Genomic DNA, 15,309 nt, shown 5'->3' on the forward strand with positions numbered 1-15,309 from the left:
CGCTGCTCTGAGCACCAAACCTTTCAAGAAGTGCTGGGCTGTGTTTTTGAGATAGAAGAACCCTTGACGTGAATACACTGACAGTGGCCTGAAACAAAGTAAACACAAACCCCAAACGCTGAGCTGCGGTTTTACTGTACCACAACAGGCACTGGCTGCACCTCAGGAGGAGGAAAGGGCTGGCTGGGGTAGAGTGGTGTGGTTTTCATCCACCCCCTTAGGGCTGCCACTGCTCCATGAGGGCCAGCACCGAATCTTCCTGCTGGGAAACCACACAAGGCTCCAAGGGCTCAAACCCACCCAGCCCAGCTCTCCCTCCCATGGGTCACACGTGTTCAGCCACATTCAAAACACCAGCACACAAAGATTTTAATAGTTTGCAATCTTTTCTCTAAGGAAGCTGTGGCAGCAGAGGACAGTGGTGGCAAGGAACAGCACCGTGCATGTGTGTTTGAGTGGCAGCATTTTGATCCCAGGTAATTCTGCCTGGCCAGCTCCACCAGTGCTGTGTGCTCACCTCTGGGCTTTGCCTTCGGTAGTAGAGAACCACAGATGTGAAACAATCATCTAAAACATGAGCTGCTTTTAGATCAATCCCATTTCCCTGCCTAAGGCTGGGAGATGAAACATAAAGTTACTATTTTACCTACATGGGTAAAAGCATTTCATTGCCAGAGCACTTAGGAGCTAACAGGTCAGAGGGAGTGCAGGGAGACTGTGCCACAAGCAGATCATTGATTAGAACAGCCTCTGTGCCTCAGTCAATACAGAATTTTTTGGGTTTTAAGTAGGCCTAATACACTCTTGTTCCTGAGGGAACCCATTCCAGCAGCAGAGGCACACACTGCACCACTTCCAGTATCCACAATTCCCTTGCAGGTCTCTCAGACCTGCAGGATTTGGGCAGGGCAGGGTGGAATCCCTTGATGTAGCTTTCTAAGTGCACAGATTAAGTGCTTTTTCTTTGGGAAAAAACGGGGAATTTTGTTTTTAAGTACTTAAACTTTAGTGAAATGCCAGGACTCACCCATCCTGGGATGGTGCAGGATTCAGAGTGCAGCTTAAAGGGGGGTTTAGGATCAACAGCAGGGTCCTGTGCAGAGCAAGAAAAGTGACCCCCAAGGACGTGCAGCTGCCCATGAGCAGATGCAGAGGGCCCCAGACACCTTGTTGATGGGAGAGGGACAGCACAGAGGGTGTTTGCTAGCAACCTTGGCTGAAGCCAGAGAGCAGCGGGATCCTACAGGAGAGGCTGCAGAGCCACCTACCCCCAGAGGGAAGTGGAGACCCTGTAATTCAGGAGAAGGACCACCCCACATGCCATGACCTTCAAGAGCGAGGCCAGAGTCGCCTGCCCAGCGCTATTGATGTGAACTTTGCCATCCAGTTTCAGACAGCTGCCTTTTGGGGTGGCTGGGCAGCACTCCTGGTAACAGGCAGCCTTCATCCCACCGCCACAGACTGGTTTGGCAGCCTTGCAGGCTTTGCTACATCCTGACACGTAATTCAAGCCCATCTTCTTCATCTGGAAGGAGAGAGACATTAGCCCGGGGGTCATGCCGAGCCTTTAGTATTAGCATTACAGGAACATGATGCTTTGCAGCTCCAGGCCATACCTCACAGAAGTCCTGTCCCAAAATGCATCTAGTGATGGTCTTCCTGCCTTTGAAACACTGGTCCCCGTGACAGGAAAATGCTGCACACACTTTGCCCTAGGAGAGAAAGGACCAGAGAGATACCATCTGTCCATCAGACTGGAAGGACAAAAACTGCATTTAAGGCAGCCCTTCTCTCCTCTCCGCCCTCCTCTGTTCTGCTGGCGTTTGTGCTATCAGGCATTTTAGATCCAGAGATAAAGGAGTATTCTGAAACTGCAAGAAACTTCTGAAAGACCAGCAGAGCAGGCAAGTTTCAAGCCTCTTTTTCCTTCCTCTTAAGAGGGCTCTGCAAAGATAAGCAAGCACCTTCCCCTCCACCAGGCTCAGGAAAGGGCTGCAGAACCCTGGAGGTCCTGCACACTCCGTGCAGCTGCAGGAAGGCTCATCCCATGGCCAGGTCAAACTGCCAGAGCTGATGCAAGCACTGCTCTGGGGAACAGGTCTGATGGACAGGGATAAGGCCCACTGGACAGGGATCCTTACATCCAGCACTCATTCAGGATTTATTGCCCTTCCAGAGTCAGCTTTTTACCCCATTGAGCAAATGGAGGAGGGACCTTTTCCCGTCCCCTGCTCAGGTGGGGGCTCAGCCATGCAGCAGCCACAGCACCCTTGGGTGCAGCAGCCTCTCTGCTGTGGTACCTACGTTCTGGGGGGGAGGCCGAGGGGTGGTGGTGGTGGTTGTCAGCACGGCGGCGGCGGTGGTGGGTGGCAGGTCACCTGCAGACACACAGGAGCCCTGTGAGGCTGGACACACAGGGCCAGGCTCACCAGCACTGCTCACTCTGCTCAGAGCTGCCAGGGCCACCCTGCCCTCACCCAACCCCAAGGACAGGGCGAGCCCCGGGGCAGAAGAGAGGCAGATGCAGCCACAGCCCCTCCAGACTGTGCCCAGCAGTGTGAGAACCCCGGGCTTGGTTTGGGGTTTTGTGTGGTGGTAAAGTCTTTCTTCTAACCTGTGCTTCTAAAGAAAGACTTTGTAGCCTCTTGTTTGGTCTTTAGTTTCTAAAAGATTGTTTTTGCGGGCTGTGGCTGTTTGATCAGCGGCCCAGGCAGAGACACACACTTTTGACACCCTATCTGGTGTCTTTTTTTTTCTTTCTCTGCTCAGGGCTGTTGCTATCTTTTATATTATATATTACGTATAATATGTTTATAGTTTTTCTTCAATACTTACTACTTATATTACTAAGTGCTTTTTTACTCTAAACCAATTTGTGAATGCTAGCATTACTAAGAACATGGAGGTAAGGAAGAAGAAGGAGGAAGAATAGGATCAGCTTACTTTCTTCTATCTTAGAACTTCTGACCCCCATGTACAAAGTAAAAACCCCCCTGTACAGGTGCTAAAACCCCCCTGTATAATACTAAAAAAAATTTCCCTTCTGTTTTGTAACTACTTCTACTATACTATCTAACCCTTTGTGACTGCTTGTTCCACCTCCAAAGTTGGTAACTCATTCCATTAACTCAAACTTAAAATCACAGCTGTTTCCAGCTGCCTGCCAGGATCTAAAATGCTTCTGACCAAGGCCTGGAACCTCTAAAAATATCTGAGAGACATTTTGAGTTCCAACACAGCAGGACAAAGCAGAACAAAGCTGGGCCATACCGTAGGCAGAGGCGTTGAGCTGCAGGCAGAGAGGGCCAGCGCAGCACTCCAGGGCACAGTGCTGCTGCTGCCTGCTGCCTGTGGAGCTGCACGGCTCCGCGCTGCAGCCGCTGCTGCATCCGGCTGTGTAGTTCGTGCTGGAGAAACGATAGAGCTGCAACGGGCAGAGTCAAGGGATAAAGTGAGTGTGGATAAGGGATAAAGGTGTTATGTGTAGTAGATATCATTTGCACAATTTCTAGTATTATATATGTGCTATTGAATATTTGTTGGAGTATACACATTTGTATTAGGAGTCCCCCCCACCCTCGCGTGAAACCTGGTGTATATTGGAACCCGATTTCCACGTAAAAGGTTGTGGTTGGCCAGGAAATGAGCCGTGTCTGGGGAGCCCAGGCGCTGATCAGCGCGTGAACGATCCAGGATGGATCTCATGGAAATCCTCGGGCAGATCCATGTGAATGCAGCATTCCCATAAATTTCATCAAGGGATTCAACAACTCCTGACACTGGATTGTTCTTCCTCATCACCAAAAAAGAAAATATTATTAACCTATGGACTCTGAATGGAAGAAAAGACTGACTGCCGAAATCTCGGCCTCAGGCGGAATTTTCCCTCTAAAAACTGCTTGTGCCAGGATGGAGCTGTGTGGGCATGGAGGAAAACCTCTGCTGAGGCTGACTCCTTGTGGCACACCCAGGGCCGACCCCGGGCTCGGCTCTGTTCTTTCCTTGTGGCTGGCTAGATAGAATTTGATTGCAAATAAATATTTTATTTTTTCATTTTAAATTTGGCTGGACAAATTTTCATTTATAACAAAGGGATAAAGGGACAAAGTGAGTGTGAAGAGGTACAGTCATAAAAGAGCAGAAATAACTGACAGGATGTCAGAGAGGAAAGGGAGATGGGAGACAGACTCAATAGAGCTCTGTGGATTCCCAGGTAAAGAAAGGGAAGGCTTTCCCTGGTGCAGCCCCCCGGCAGCTCCGTACCTCGCAGTGAGTCTCATTTTGGCAGGTGGTTGTTCCGTTGGCATGGGCTCCATCCTGGTAGCACCTCTCTCCGGAGCACTGAAAGCTCTGGCAGGTTTGCTGGAGAGACACCAGGGTGTCACCCCGCAGCAAAGCCTCCTCACACAGCTCTGCAGGGCTGTCCCCAACCACAGCCCCACTGGCTGCAGGGGCCACCCCCACCTGGCCACCCCTGTGCTCCTTCCACCACAGGAGATGCTCCCATGGCACTCCTGTGACCGACCAGCCGGGCAAGTGACACTGTCCCTAGGGCTGCACTGGCCAGCAACACCCCTCTTTCCATTCCCTGCCTTACCCTTGTCTCCTCTGCTCCCTCCATGGAGGTGTTGGTGGCCACCAGAGAGGCATTGTTGGTGACAGCCAGCACCGTGGCATTGTTGGTGACCACCACCACTGAGGTGTTCCTGGTGGCTGTCGAGGCTTCCTTGGTAGTTGACACCACCACCATGGCATCCTTGGTGGCTGCCAAGGTGTTCTTGGTGGTTGTCAACGCATTCTTTGTGGCCATTGAGGCCTCCTTGGTAGTCACCACCACCATGGCAATCTTGGTGGCTGCCGGGGTGTTCTTGGTGGCCACGGCCACCACTGAGGTGTTCTTGGTGGTTGCCAGTGCGTTCTTGGAGGCCACAGAGGTGCTGGCAGTGGCCACCACTGCAGCATTCTTGGTGGTGGCCACCACCATGGCATTCTTGGTGAACGCAACCACTGCGGGATTCTGGGTGGCCACTGAAGTGTTCTTGGTGGTCACAGCTACCAATGAGGCCTTCTTGGTGGTCACCACCCCTGCCAAGGCTTTCTTGGTGGCTGCTGAGGTGTCCTTGGTGGCCGTCACCATGGTATTGGCAGCTGTGCCATGCGCTGGAAAACAAAAAGCTCCTGCTTGGTGAAGGAAACACTGAGGAAAACATGCTCAGGAAGCCCTGTGTCCCTTCCTGAGCCATGGCACGGTCCAGAGGGACCTGGGGGAAGCATCTGTCACACTGTGGCTGGGAGGTGAAATGGCTATGGGTGACAGGATGTCCCCAACAGGGTCCACGTGCAGCCACCAGTTGGGCAGCCCAAGGAGCAGGTCAGAGCCAGCAGCCCACCACAGCAACACCGTGGACAGATGTCACAAGGGCCTCTCCCTCCCACTTCCAGCCATACTGCCTGGGAAGAAGAGCCTTTTATGGGGGATAAACCACGAGGAAAGGTTCCTCAGGTGTCCTGCAGCTCTGTCTTGCAGAGCACAGCCTGGAGAGGACAGGCACAAAATCTCTGATGCACCACCCTGCCTTTGCCCCACTCCCCGCAGGCCCCCAAATTTCCCCTTGGCATGCAGAGCTCACCTGCTGTGGCAAGAGAGTCCTGAAGACAGAGCTGCAGAGCCAAGATGCAGAGCAGCAAGCCTGGAACAGGATGGGAATGACTGAGAACACCACACCTGCATTACCCACAGCCCAGAGAGCCCCCAGCAGCACAGGCAGCTCATCCTTGAAACAGATAAGCAGCGATCCTCCTCCACCTCCCCAAAGCCCCAGGTGACAGCAGCCACTCCTCACCCCAGGGAGGCCTCTGGCACAGCCCCCAACAGCTGGAGCAGAGATGGACCCGGGATGTGTGGGAATCCAGGGCTTCCCTCTGGCTGCCCTGGGACCCTGGCAGGGCTCAGGAACCCCCCTGGACAGAGCCCCCAGAGACACTGGCTGTGATCTCTGCCCATGGAAAAGAGTTTTCAATCTTACAGGATGAATTACCAGCTCTGAGTGTTTGATATCAGTAATAATTAAGTGTGGCATGGGTGCTAAAGTAAAATTTTGGGATTCTAGATGAGGGGTCCAAAGGGGACAAGATGGAGGAAATTGGGTGTGTCTTGTCCTTTTTCTCCTTCTTCATGCCCTCCATGTCTCACTGTGGTGTTGGCATTTTTCTGTTGGTTCAGGCTGGGGACACACTGTCCAACGTAGGTGACAGATATTGGCACGTTATTGTCAATCTAGCCCAGGGAGTTTCTGGTATTGAATGTTTGTAACATCCCACTGAGGGCAGAGCCCCACACGCTGCCCTGCAGGACAGAGCTGGGCAGGGCAGCAGAACATGTGAGAGATAAACAGAATAAACAACCTGGAAACCAGCACAGACCAATTATGGCTTCTGCTTTGGCAGCGGGGCTGAGAGACAGAGACTTTCTACAATCTCAGAATCATCAATAGCACAGATTCTGATGGGGATGGGGGATGGACAGACAGACAGACAGACAGACAGACAGACACTGCTCTCTGTGCTGCATTACCTCGAGCAGGGGGCACGGGCCATTGCTGTCCAGCCATCCTCACCACCAGCAGCTGCATCCACACCTGGCAGAGGGAGAGGGGTCAGAGCTGCTGCCCCGAGGGGCAGGGGGACACCCCACTACAGCTCTGTGCTCTCCCTGCACTGCTCAGCCCCGGGACAACCAGGCAGCCCCTCCTGAGATTCCCCAAATCCACCGGGGCTGGCGTGGTTGCTGCCGGGCACCAGCAGCCCCGGGGAGCTGTGTGAGCTGTCGTGTGGCAACAACCCTCCCTGGAGCTCTCGTGCAGCACAGCCCTGCAGGCAGCTGCCACGAGCAGGGGTCAGGGTGACACAGTGAAAAGTGCCACCATGCTGCAAGTGAAGATGTGACCTGGCTCTCCATCCTCTATTTGCATTCCTAATGTTTACCTGTTTTGCTAAGGAAATGGTGATGTGACTCCAAACAGGCTCCAAAGCCAAATTCTCCAAGGAGAATGGTAATACTCCCCTCCTGTTTTATGATTTAGGCTGAGTCACCATTCCCCCAGGACCTGGAGGGGCTGAAGCTCATCCAGAGACCTCCAAGGCCATTCCTTGAGTGACAGAAAGACAGAGCCAGCTGGCACCTCACCCTGCAAACCAGCCCAGCCACCACCCAGAACAGCTCTGGACATCCTTACTGAGCCCAGTGCCAGGCCAGTCCAGCCCCAGGGCAGAGGAACCATCTTCCTCATCCCAGACCAACCTTCCCCCCAGGCAGGGAAAGAGCTCACAGCACTGACTCACCTGTCTGCCTGTTCCTGAAGCCCCAGCACACCTGCAGTCACTGCCAGCCTGGAACACCTCTGAGCAGCTGCTGTGGCACTGCCCCACAGCCCAGCCCCACCCCTGCCAGCCAGCCCCCGGGGAAGTGTCACATGCAGCTCCACAGCAGCAGAGACACAAACAGCCCTGTACAGCAGTGGAGGGAGGGCTTGTGAGGCTGGACATGTCACACAAGCCACCTCTGCACTCAGGGGACTGGGGACACAACAACTGCCACTGCCACACGTGATGTGAGTGGCCTCTGCACAGGGGAGCTGCAATTTTTGAGGCATCATGAATCCATGGGGTGTGTACAGACACCTCCAAGTGTGATATGAGGGGCCAAGGATGCTCCTGAGGCCACAACAGGCACATCTAAACAGTCTCTGTTCCCATCCCCACCCTCTTGCACCACAGATGGATCTGCACACAAATGACCTACCAGGTCATTCAAGCCAACAGCAGTGCCACAGAAATCACCCCAGAGACAAACCTGAAGCTCAATTGGTAGTTTTCTGAAAAAAACAATGGCCAAAGCTCCCCTTGGGAGACAGACCCAAGGTAAAAATAGTTCTGCAAGCCTTGTTTTTTAAAGAAAACCACAAGTTCACACCAAGATCTAGAAACAGGACCAGCACCTGTCAGCAGTGTCCATGTGCTTCAGAGTCAACCCTCATCATAAACATTTCCAGCAGAGTGGAAATGAGAGAAGGAATTGTTTCTCACAGCTGTGTAAAAAGCATTTTAAACACACTGTAATCAAAACTCTTCCTTCCAGCATACGAAAGAAGACAAGTCTCTCAGCACTTCCTAAATTACAATGACTTTATTTTTCAAGGTATTTTTTGATATAAAACAATGTCACAACTCTAAGTGGCTTACTAGAAAGTGACTCTATAAAGTATTCTTGGAATCTATATTCATGCACATACAAAATCCAGACAATGAAGAAGTCAAAGCTGCTGCCAGACCCACTCTCTCTATAGATGTGGGATCCTTCACCTGGGGACAGCTACAGCAGCCCTTGGCGCTTCAGGTCTTCGTAGGTCTTTTTATTCACCACGTTCCCACTGGAATCCTCATATTCCTCCTGGAACAGAACCACAGTTTAGAGACAGCACTCAAATGTTAGCTCCAAGAGCAGACACTGAACACGAGCACCCTGCCAGAATTTCTGTGCAGGAAGGCAGGCAGTGGATCTGCCAGCAGGTCCTGGGAGAAGAGCTCAGCCAGGGCCAGAGTCATTACAGGTTGTACTATAGATTTTACTTCCCACTTTTGCCCTGCACCCTGTTGAAAAATGGCTTTGGAACAGAAGTTTATGAAGAGGCACCAGTGTAAGTGAGGACACTGCTCACACCAGGAACAAGGGGTTCCCAGGGACACAGGAGGGGAGACACTGAATGCCTCTCACTACTCACCTCTGTATCGGGCTGCCACCTCTCTGAAGCCTTCTGCTGTTTCAGCTTTGCCCACACTGCAAACACAAAGTTAAACAGGATCTATGCCACTTCCCTCGAGATACTGTTTTTTAATCCAGTAAAATACACACATGAGCTTTTTCCCCTCCTTTTTAAATCCAGGAATGTATCTAACATCCATTACAAAGTTATCATTCCACCATGTGCTTACTGAGAGGCACTGAACTGCAGCAAACAAGGCTTTAAACGGAGTGCTCAGGATGGGACATGAGACCAAGGTCCAAAGCCACCCCTTCAGAAAAAGTGGTTCTTTTAACATGTTCTTTAACATGTTCCCTGCTCTGCCATCACTACTTACACGAGACTGCATCCTCAATCTGTGTGACATTGGCAAAGTGGGCTGTGTTGGGAATGCCCAGGCACCGCATTCCGTGGGCATGTCTCCATTCCTGGGGGAAAGAGATGAGATCAGTGTGAGAGGGAACACAAGACATTCACATCTGAACAGGGTGCAAAACCTGCTATCACAGTACAAATCTACCAGTCCTCTATAAAAACATTATTTTCTTGTCCTGCAGCCATCAAAAGCCACGCTGCACCCATCAGAAGTGAGCACTGGACTAGGTGGGTCCTGTTGCATGGCCCTACAGCAAAAGCTCAGACCCACAGGGCAAAAATGCTGCTCAGGAACCCCAGGGACTCATTAAAATGAATAAATGAATGCAGCAGGGCTGCTCCTCAGTGAATGTCACTTACTGCAAAGTGCCTCTGGAATGCCTTGGGCCCTCGGTAGGTGTAGTTACCACAAATCTCACAGTTGTAGTTGATGTTCAGACCATGGAGTTTATATAACCAGTATGGGATGGGCTGGAGCAAGGAGACAGGAGGATTAGGTCATGGCAAAGAAACTCAAACACAGAAGCAGCGTGGAGTCAGTGATCTGTCCCACTTCTCCAGGCCTGATAGTCTCTTACCTTCCCATCCCAGCCAAGAGGGAGATTTTTAGGATTATAAATGATTTCATTTTCTTCATCTTCACTCTCGCTCTCACTGATCTGCTCTTCCTCCTCCTCCTCTCTCTCCTCCCCTGTCCTCGCCTGCTTGCGCTGCACGTTCTCGTGGGTGAGGTGTCTTTGTTCCTGGAGGGAGAGAAAAGAAGGGGCTGTCCACACACCATGACAGCAAAAAGGCCAAACTCTTGTAGCAAAAAAACCCCTCAGTGTACAGAGGGAGGAAACAGAAGACCAGTGTGAAGCAGAGAACTCCCACCTTACTGAGCCGAACAGTTTCAGGTTTTAGTACCCTGACATTTCCTACCAGCAAAGAATAAAACCTTGTATCACCTATCAGCACTTCCAATGTTACTACAGCAGCAGCCATCCCCCTGAAAACAACCCCCCAAAACTGAAGGCAAGGAGCAAGGCAGATCAATAAAGGTTTGCAGTACTGTATGACTTATGCACAAAACAGATGTGGTGCAGCACACTGATGTGATGCTGTCTATGAAAGCACAATGTAAAGGTAAGGGACAACATTCCAGTCACTAGACAGCTCTGAAATCAAAAACTTAAAAACAAAATAAAATTCTTACCCCAAGAACTTCCACATACTCATAAATCTGAGCTTCCAGGAATGCAAGATCTTTATTTCTTTCAGTGTCTCTGAAACAGATGAGGTATCCTCATTAAACACACAAGTTCAGCTCTGGTACCTTCTGTGTGGTTCAGCACTATTTGGTCCAACATGAAAAGCTTCTGATACTCCAGAATCTCTGTCCTAACTACACAGGAGTGGTGACTAAAGAACACTCCTCATCCAAGAGGAGAGACCATTGCCAGCCTCAGAATTACCTCTAAGAACTCACCTTTTGCTTCCTTTTGTCTTTGGATTCTTAGCAAACAAGGAAGGATCAAGTGCTTCCAGGGATTTGCCTTTAGTGCTGAAAAGCCTCTGAGCACGCTCCTCCAGAGTCCTGCAGAGAAGCAGGGAAGGGATTAATCCAGACTGCAGTTTTACATTTCCTGAGAACTATCTAAATTCATGCAATAAAAATCTAAATGTAGCTTTTAGGAAACCATGAGATTCCTTCTATCTTTGCCTTCATTCCTCAAGTCAAAGTCTACTGTACCAGAGATTCCTGTACAGGACAGTTCAGAGCAGCAGATCCCACTGCTTGGTTCTTAATGTTTTATCTTTCAAAAATCTCTAAGGTAATTCTAGTACAACAGAGATAACCACACAAGTATCCCAGAAAGAAATGTGATACAGGAACACCTCAGAAACTGAAAGGAACTCTACAAAACTGCACCTTACCCGCCACACTTCAGCCCCAGAGCCAGCAAAGCTGATTTTAACCTGTCCAGTCCCAGGGAAGCCAATTCCTGTTCAATTAAATAAACCACTGTAAGAGACAAGCTATTCAACACATACAATATGGATATAGCCCACTTTAGCTTATTAATGAAGAAAAAACCCTGATGAACAGTATTTAAGAAAGGACTGTCAACAGTGTACCCCTGCTCCCAGGAAAATGAGGAATGTGACAAATCTTCAAGTTACATCCCCCAGTGGTAGAAATTACATCATCAGCACCATCAAAGTTTTACCCAGAAAGCACAGAGCCAGGGACAAAGCCACAGCACTAAAACTACACAAAAACCCCAAATGACTGAACTTCCACCTGCTCAAAATGTGACAGTAAGTGCAGAGCACTGGAAACGTACCTCCCAGGAGGAGAAGGCCGAGAGGTCCAGGTGGGCACCAGCATGGGTGAGGGCACTGCTGGTCTCTTTCTGCCAAAAAAAAACACATGCAAGAGCTGCACGGCATACTACAACACTTCTGGCCATAGAACATTTTAATCTTAAGAAAAACAGTTCATTTCACAGAGAAAAATCCTCTTACTAAACTGAAAATGGAGCAGTAGTAAAGACGCAAAATAAGCCAACCTGAAACAATGCTCATTTTAAACCAGGTATGCTGGGTTTTAAATTCAGGTTGGTATCACCCTGCACCCTGGTGACACAGAGCTGCAGCCCTCACTGTCATGGTCACCTCCAGCAATGACTTTACACAAATGACTCACACAAACCCCTCCCAAACGCAGGAAGATCACCCAGCTCAGGCTGCTCACCGGCCAGCCTGGGAACGTGCCGTTCTCCCACTTCTTCTCAAACTCCGTCTGAATTTTCCCAAAAAGTTCATTCTGGTCCAGTAATGGCTTCACTCGATCTGTGTAATCCTGCAGGTACTCAAGGAGCATTTCAAGATACCTGGAATACAGGGGAATCATGAGCACAGGTAATTCACTGTCACCCTCTAACCACATCTTTGGACAGTCACTACCCTCCAGTGCTGCAGAGGAACGTGACCAAGGCATGGCCAGTTTTCCACAGATTTTTTTGCCATTACAGGTCCAATGGTACATTAAAGCTCTTCCTCTGAGCTGAATGTGTCTTTCCACATCTCTGCTGCACTGCAAGTTTGATTGGGACTCAGACACATGACTGAGCTCAGGGACCTGATTTATGTGAGTTAAGTTTTGCTGTTAATTACAATCTCTGCAGCTGGACACTTCAGAAGCAAATTCCTTCTCACCATAAAGGAAACAGGCAGGCAAACAAGCTTACCTCTTATATTCAGCATTTTTCCTCTCCTTGGGAATATCGAAGAGTTGGTCAAATGTGGATAAGTAAGTGATATAATCCAATTTCTAAGAACAGAAAGTCTGAGTCAGAGTTCATACAAGGCCAAATTAACAACCAGTTCCTAGAAAAGAGAAGCCTGGAGATCCCTGGGCCCACACACAGCAGACACTCACCTCTGATGATTTCAGGTTAATGTACTTGAGATAACAATCATGCAAATCCAAGTATCGGCCATACCCTTCCTCATCTGTGAACTCCACCAGATCTGTAGGAAAGATCATGAAAAGCTTTATTATGAACTTAATATTCCCTACCTGTATTATACAACTCTTTTTGAACTGGAAAAGGATCAGCTGCAAAGTCATTTATGCTTAAGGAAGGTGCTACAATGTCTCTGACACTCATTGAGCAGCCCCAACTGCTGCTCTGTGCAAGCACCAGAACATTCCTCAGGAACAGCAGCCTCACTGGGGACCGTTCCAGGGACTCCAGTTCAGAACCATTTAGATGACAGGAGAATTTTCAGAAGTCATTTAGTAAAAGGGAGGTGAGGCCCTGAAACATGCAAACCAGATCAAACAGCCTATTAAATAATGCCAGAGCTCGAGCAAACTACAAACTTACTCTGAGCTTCTTCACTCGGGTTGTCTTTGGCCTTCAGCAGCTCTTCAAACTCCACTGACATAGGAACACAGATCTGCAAAGGCAGATACAAGGCACAGAGCGATTTACTTCAGCTCCTGTCCCAGAATAACTAATATAAAATCATGCAAGGTGGCAAATAATGAAATTGCAAACAGAAAAGAGACTCAAAGCTTTGTCACCTTTCTTTCTGCACAAAGGCAAAAGTGTGGCTTTAGCCAGCACAAGAAAGGTGAGATCTGATCCCAGCTCAGCTGAACATCCCTGTTCTAGCAGGGAACAGGGTGAGCATCCTGCACTGCTCCCTCACATGCTGCCTGACCCTGAGCATCTGTGCTGTGTGTTCTCAGTACTTGTGTGTTAAAGCAATAAAACTGGGGAAACAAAACCTCTGTTTCCTGTAGGGATGAGACCAAACAGAGCACAGCACACCTCTTCCTATGGATCAGGTAAGTACTCACCTCATTTGGGTGCTTCCGGTGAAATTCCTTAATTTGCTTCAGTCTGTTGTAAAACTCTGCAAATTCATTTGGCCCGGAAATGGCACTGAGTTCTTCCTTACGCAGGCTATGAGTTCACAGACAGCAAGAGATTAGGAAGGGAAGGGAATAAGGGAGCAAAGGAAAGGAAGGGAAAGGAAGGGAAGAAGGGAAGGGGGGAAGGGAAGAAGGGAATAAGGGAAGGAAAGGAAGGGAATAAGGGAATAAGGGAATAAGGGAATAAGGGAAGGGAAGGGAAGGGAAGGGAAGGGAAGGGAAGGGAAGGGATGACACTGACACAACCTTAGTCCAGGGCTGTGCTGCAGTGTCTGACTGCAAACCTTTAAGTCATGGGGACCTCCCAGCCCACCAGGCTCTCATGGTCACAGCCCACACAGGCTGCAGCCCCTGACAAACCCCGGGAGCAGGCAGGGCCTCCCCACGACACAACACAAGAAAACCTGCCCATCCTACACGGATGCTCCTGGGCGCACTCGCGTCCTGCCCTGCACTCGGCCGCCACCTCTCCATTCCCGTGTCACTCTTTAGACACTCACACTGGATCCAGCAGCCCAGCACACTCACCCGTCCTTGTCGTCGTACAGGTCCCGCAGGTTGCCGCTCACTTCCATGTACCTCTGCGGAACAAAGGAGCGGCCCGAGTGGCGCCGAGCCCGTTATCGAGCCCGTCACCGAGCCCATCACCGAGCCCATCATCGAGCTCGCTACCGAGCCCGTCACCGAGCCCATCACCGAGCCCATCACCGAGCCCGTCACCGGGACGGGCCCCGGCGGCCCCGGGGAGCCGCCCGGCCCGGCCCCGGCCCAGCCCCGCTCCCGCCCGCAGCACTCACGTCCTGCATGGCCCGGGTGCGGTGGTCCGAGTTGATCTGGTCGCGGAGCTGCGGGCAGAGCAGAGCGGTGAGCGCGGGCCCGGGGGAGCCTCCCGCACCCCCCACAAGGCCCCGGGCGCACCGTGGACTTCTTGGTGAGCATCTCCTTCACCATCACGTCCATGAGGCGCTCCCGCTCCTCATGGTAGCGCCGCTGCTGCTCCAGGATCGTCTCCATGCCGCGCTCGGCTCGCAGCCGCCGGCAGGCCGCGGCGAGGCCCCGCTGTGTGGGGAGGTTCCGGTTCCGGGGCGCTGCGCGGGGCCGCGGCGCGGCCGGCAGGAGGCGGCTGCGGCCGTGCCCGAGCGCGGTGTGTGACCGCGGGGATGTGTCCGACAGCGGTGTCTGACAGCGGGGCCGTGCCCCAGTACAGTGTCTGAGAGCGGGGATGTGTCCGACAGCGTGTCTGAGAGCGGGGCCGTGCCCGAGTACACTGTTCGAGCGGCCGGGCCGTGCCCCTCAGCGCGGGCCGTGCCCCTCAGCGCGGGCCGTGTCCGAGCGCGGTGTCCAAGCACGGACCGTGTCCGAACGAAGTATCCGAGTGTGGGGCCGTGTCCGTGCGGCAGGGCCGTGTCTGAGTACAGCGTCCGAGTACAGTGTCCGAGTGGCAGAACCGTATCGGAGTGCGGTGTCTGAGCCGCAGGGCTGTGGCCAAGCACAGTGTCTGGGTACAGTGTCTGAGCGCAGGGCCGTGTCCGAGCATGGTGTCCGAGCCGCAGGGCCATGTCCAAGCGCAGTGTCCGAGAGCAGGGCCGTGTCCGAGCACAGTGTCTGGGTACAGTGTCCGAGCACAGGGCCGTGTCCGAGCACGGTGTCCAAGTGCAGTGTCCAAGCACAGGGCCGTGTCCGAGCACAGTGTCCAAGCACAGT

The 15,309-nt window shown here is 51.5% G+C and overlaps 2 protein-coding genes across 3 annotated transcripts; both read right to left on the reverse strand.

Moving 5' to 3' along the window:
* Positions 1–1,117: 1,117 nt before the first annotated feature.
* On the reverse strand, positions 1,118–7,872 carry LOC146765567 (uncharacterized). Of its 2 annotated transcripts, none has more exons than XM_085559824.1 (9): positions 7,342–7,872; positions 6,575–6,638; positions 5,631–5,690; positions 4,598–5,160; positions 4,264–4,362; positions 3,271–3,424; positions 2,305–2,378; positions 1,617–1,712; positions 1,118–1,525 (listed from the first exon to the last, which is right to left on the reverse strand). In XM_085559824.1, the coding sequence occupies exons 1-9, from the start codon at positions 7,732–7,734 to the stop codon at positions 1,265–1,267; spliced, it is 1,764 nt and encodes a 587-aa protein (XP_085415950.1). In that variant the 5' UTR covers positions 7,735–7,872; the 3' UTR covers positions 1,118–1,264. The 2 variants fall into 2 exon arrangements, with proteins under 2 accessions (XP_085415950.1, XP_085415951.1); XM_085559825.1 differs by lacking the exon at positions 7,342–7,872 and adding an exon at positions 6,985–7,123.
* A 294-nt stretch (positions 7,873–8,166) lies between these two features.
* On the reverse strand, positions 8,167–14,671 carry SF3A3 (splicing factor 3a subunit 3). Its single transcript, XM_021554749.2, has 17 exons — positions 14,524–14,671; positions 14,403–14,450; positions 14,134–14,186; positions 13,531–13,636; positions 13,052–13,124; positions 12,601–12,692; positions 12,410–12,492; positions 11,914–12,052; positions 11,504–11,572; positions 11,094–11,161; positions 10,645–10,752; positions 10,372–10,441; positions 9,755–9,919; positions 9,537–9,647; positions 9,139–9,229; positions 8,781–8,836; positions 8,167–8,449 (listed from the first exon to the last, which is right to left on the reverse strand). Exons 1-17 carry the CDS (start codon positions 14,617–14,619, stop codon positions 8,372–8,374), a joined length of 1,506 nt encoding a protein of 501 aa, XP_021410424.1. The 5' UTR covers positions 14,620–14,671; the 3' UTR covers positions 8,167–8,371.
* Positions 14,672–15,309: the final 638 nt, after the last annotated feature.

Source organism: Lonchura striata, chromosome 23 (assembly GCF_050655825.1).
Source record: "Lonchura striata isolate lonStrDom1 chromosome 23, ASM5065582v1, whole genome shotgun sequence".
In the NCBI taxonomy this organism is placed as follows: domain Eukaryota; kingdom Metazoa; phylum Chordata; class Aves; order Passeriformes; family Estrildidae; genus Lonchura; species Lonchura striata.

Bases quoted from the DNA above. Each gene is read 5' to 3' on its own strand.
- LOC146765567 (XM_085559824.1), bottom strand. From the start codon at position 7,734: ATGTGCCTGTTGTGGCCTCAGGAGCATCCTTGGCCCCTCATATCACAC. The intron at 3,425-4,263 runs GTACGGAGCTGC...TGCCCGTTGCAG, and splicing joins AAAATGAGACTCACTGCGAG to CTCTATCGTTTCTCCAGCAC. The intron at 1,526-1,616 runs GTATGGCCTGGA...CTCTCCTTCCAG, and splicing joins TGGGACAGGACTTCTGTGAG to ATGAAGAAGATGGGCTTGAA.
- SF3A3 (XM_021554749.2), bottom strand. From the start codon at position 14,619: ATGGAGACGATCCTGGAGCAGCAGCGGCGCTACCATGAGGAGCGGGAG. The intron at 12,693-13,051 runs GTAAGTTTGTAG...TCTTTCCTACAG, and splicing joins CCCGAGTGAAGAAGCTCAGA to ATCTGGTGGAGTTCACAGAT. The intron at 9,230-9,536 runs GTAAGTGACATT...TCTTTCCCCCAG, and splicing joins CATTCCAGAGGCACTTTGCA to GAATGGAGACATGCCCACGG.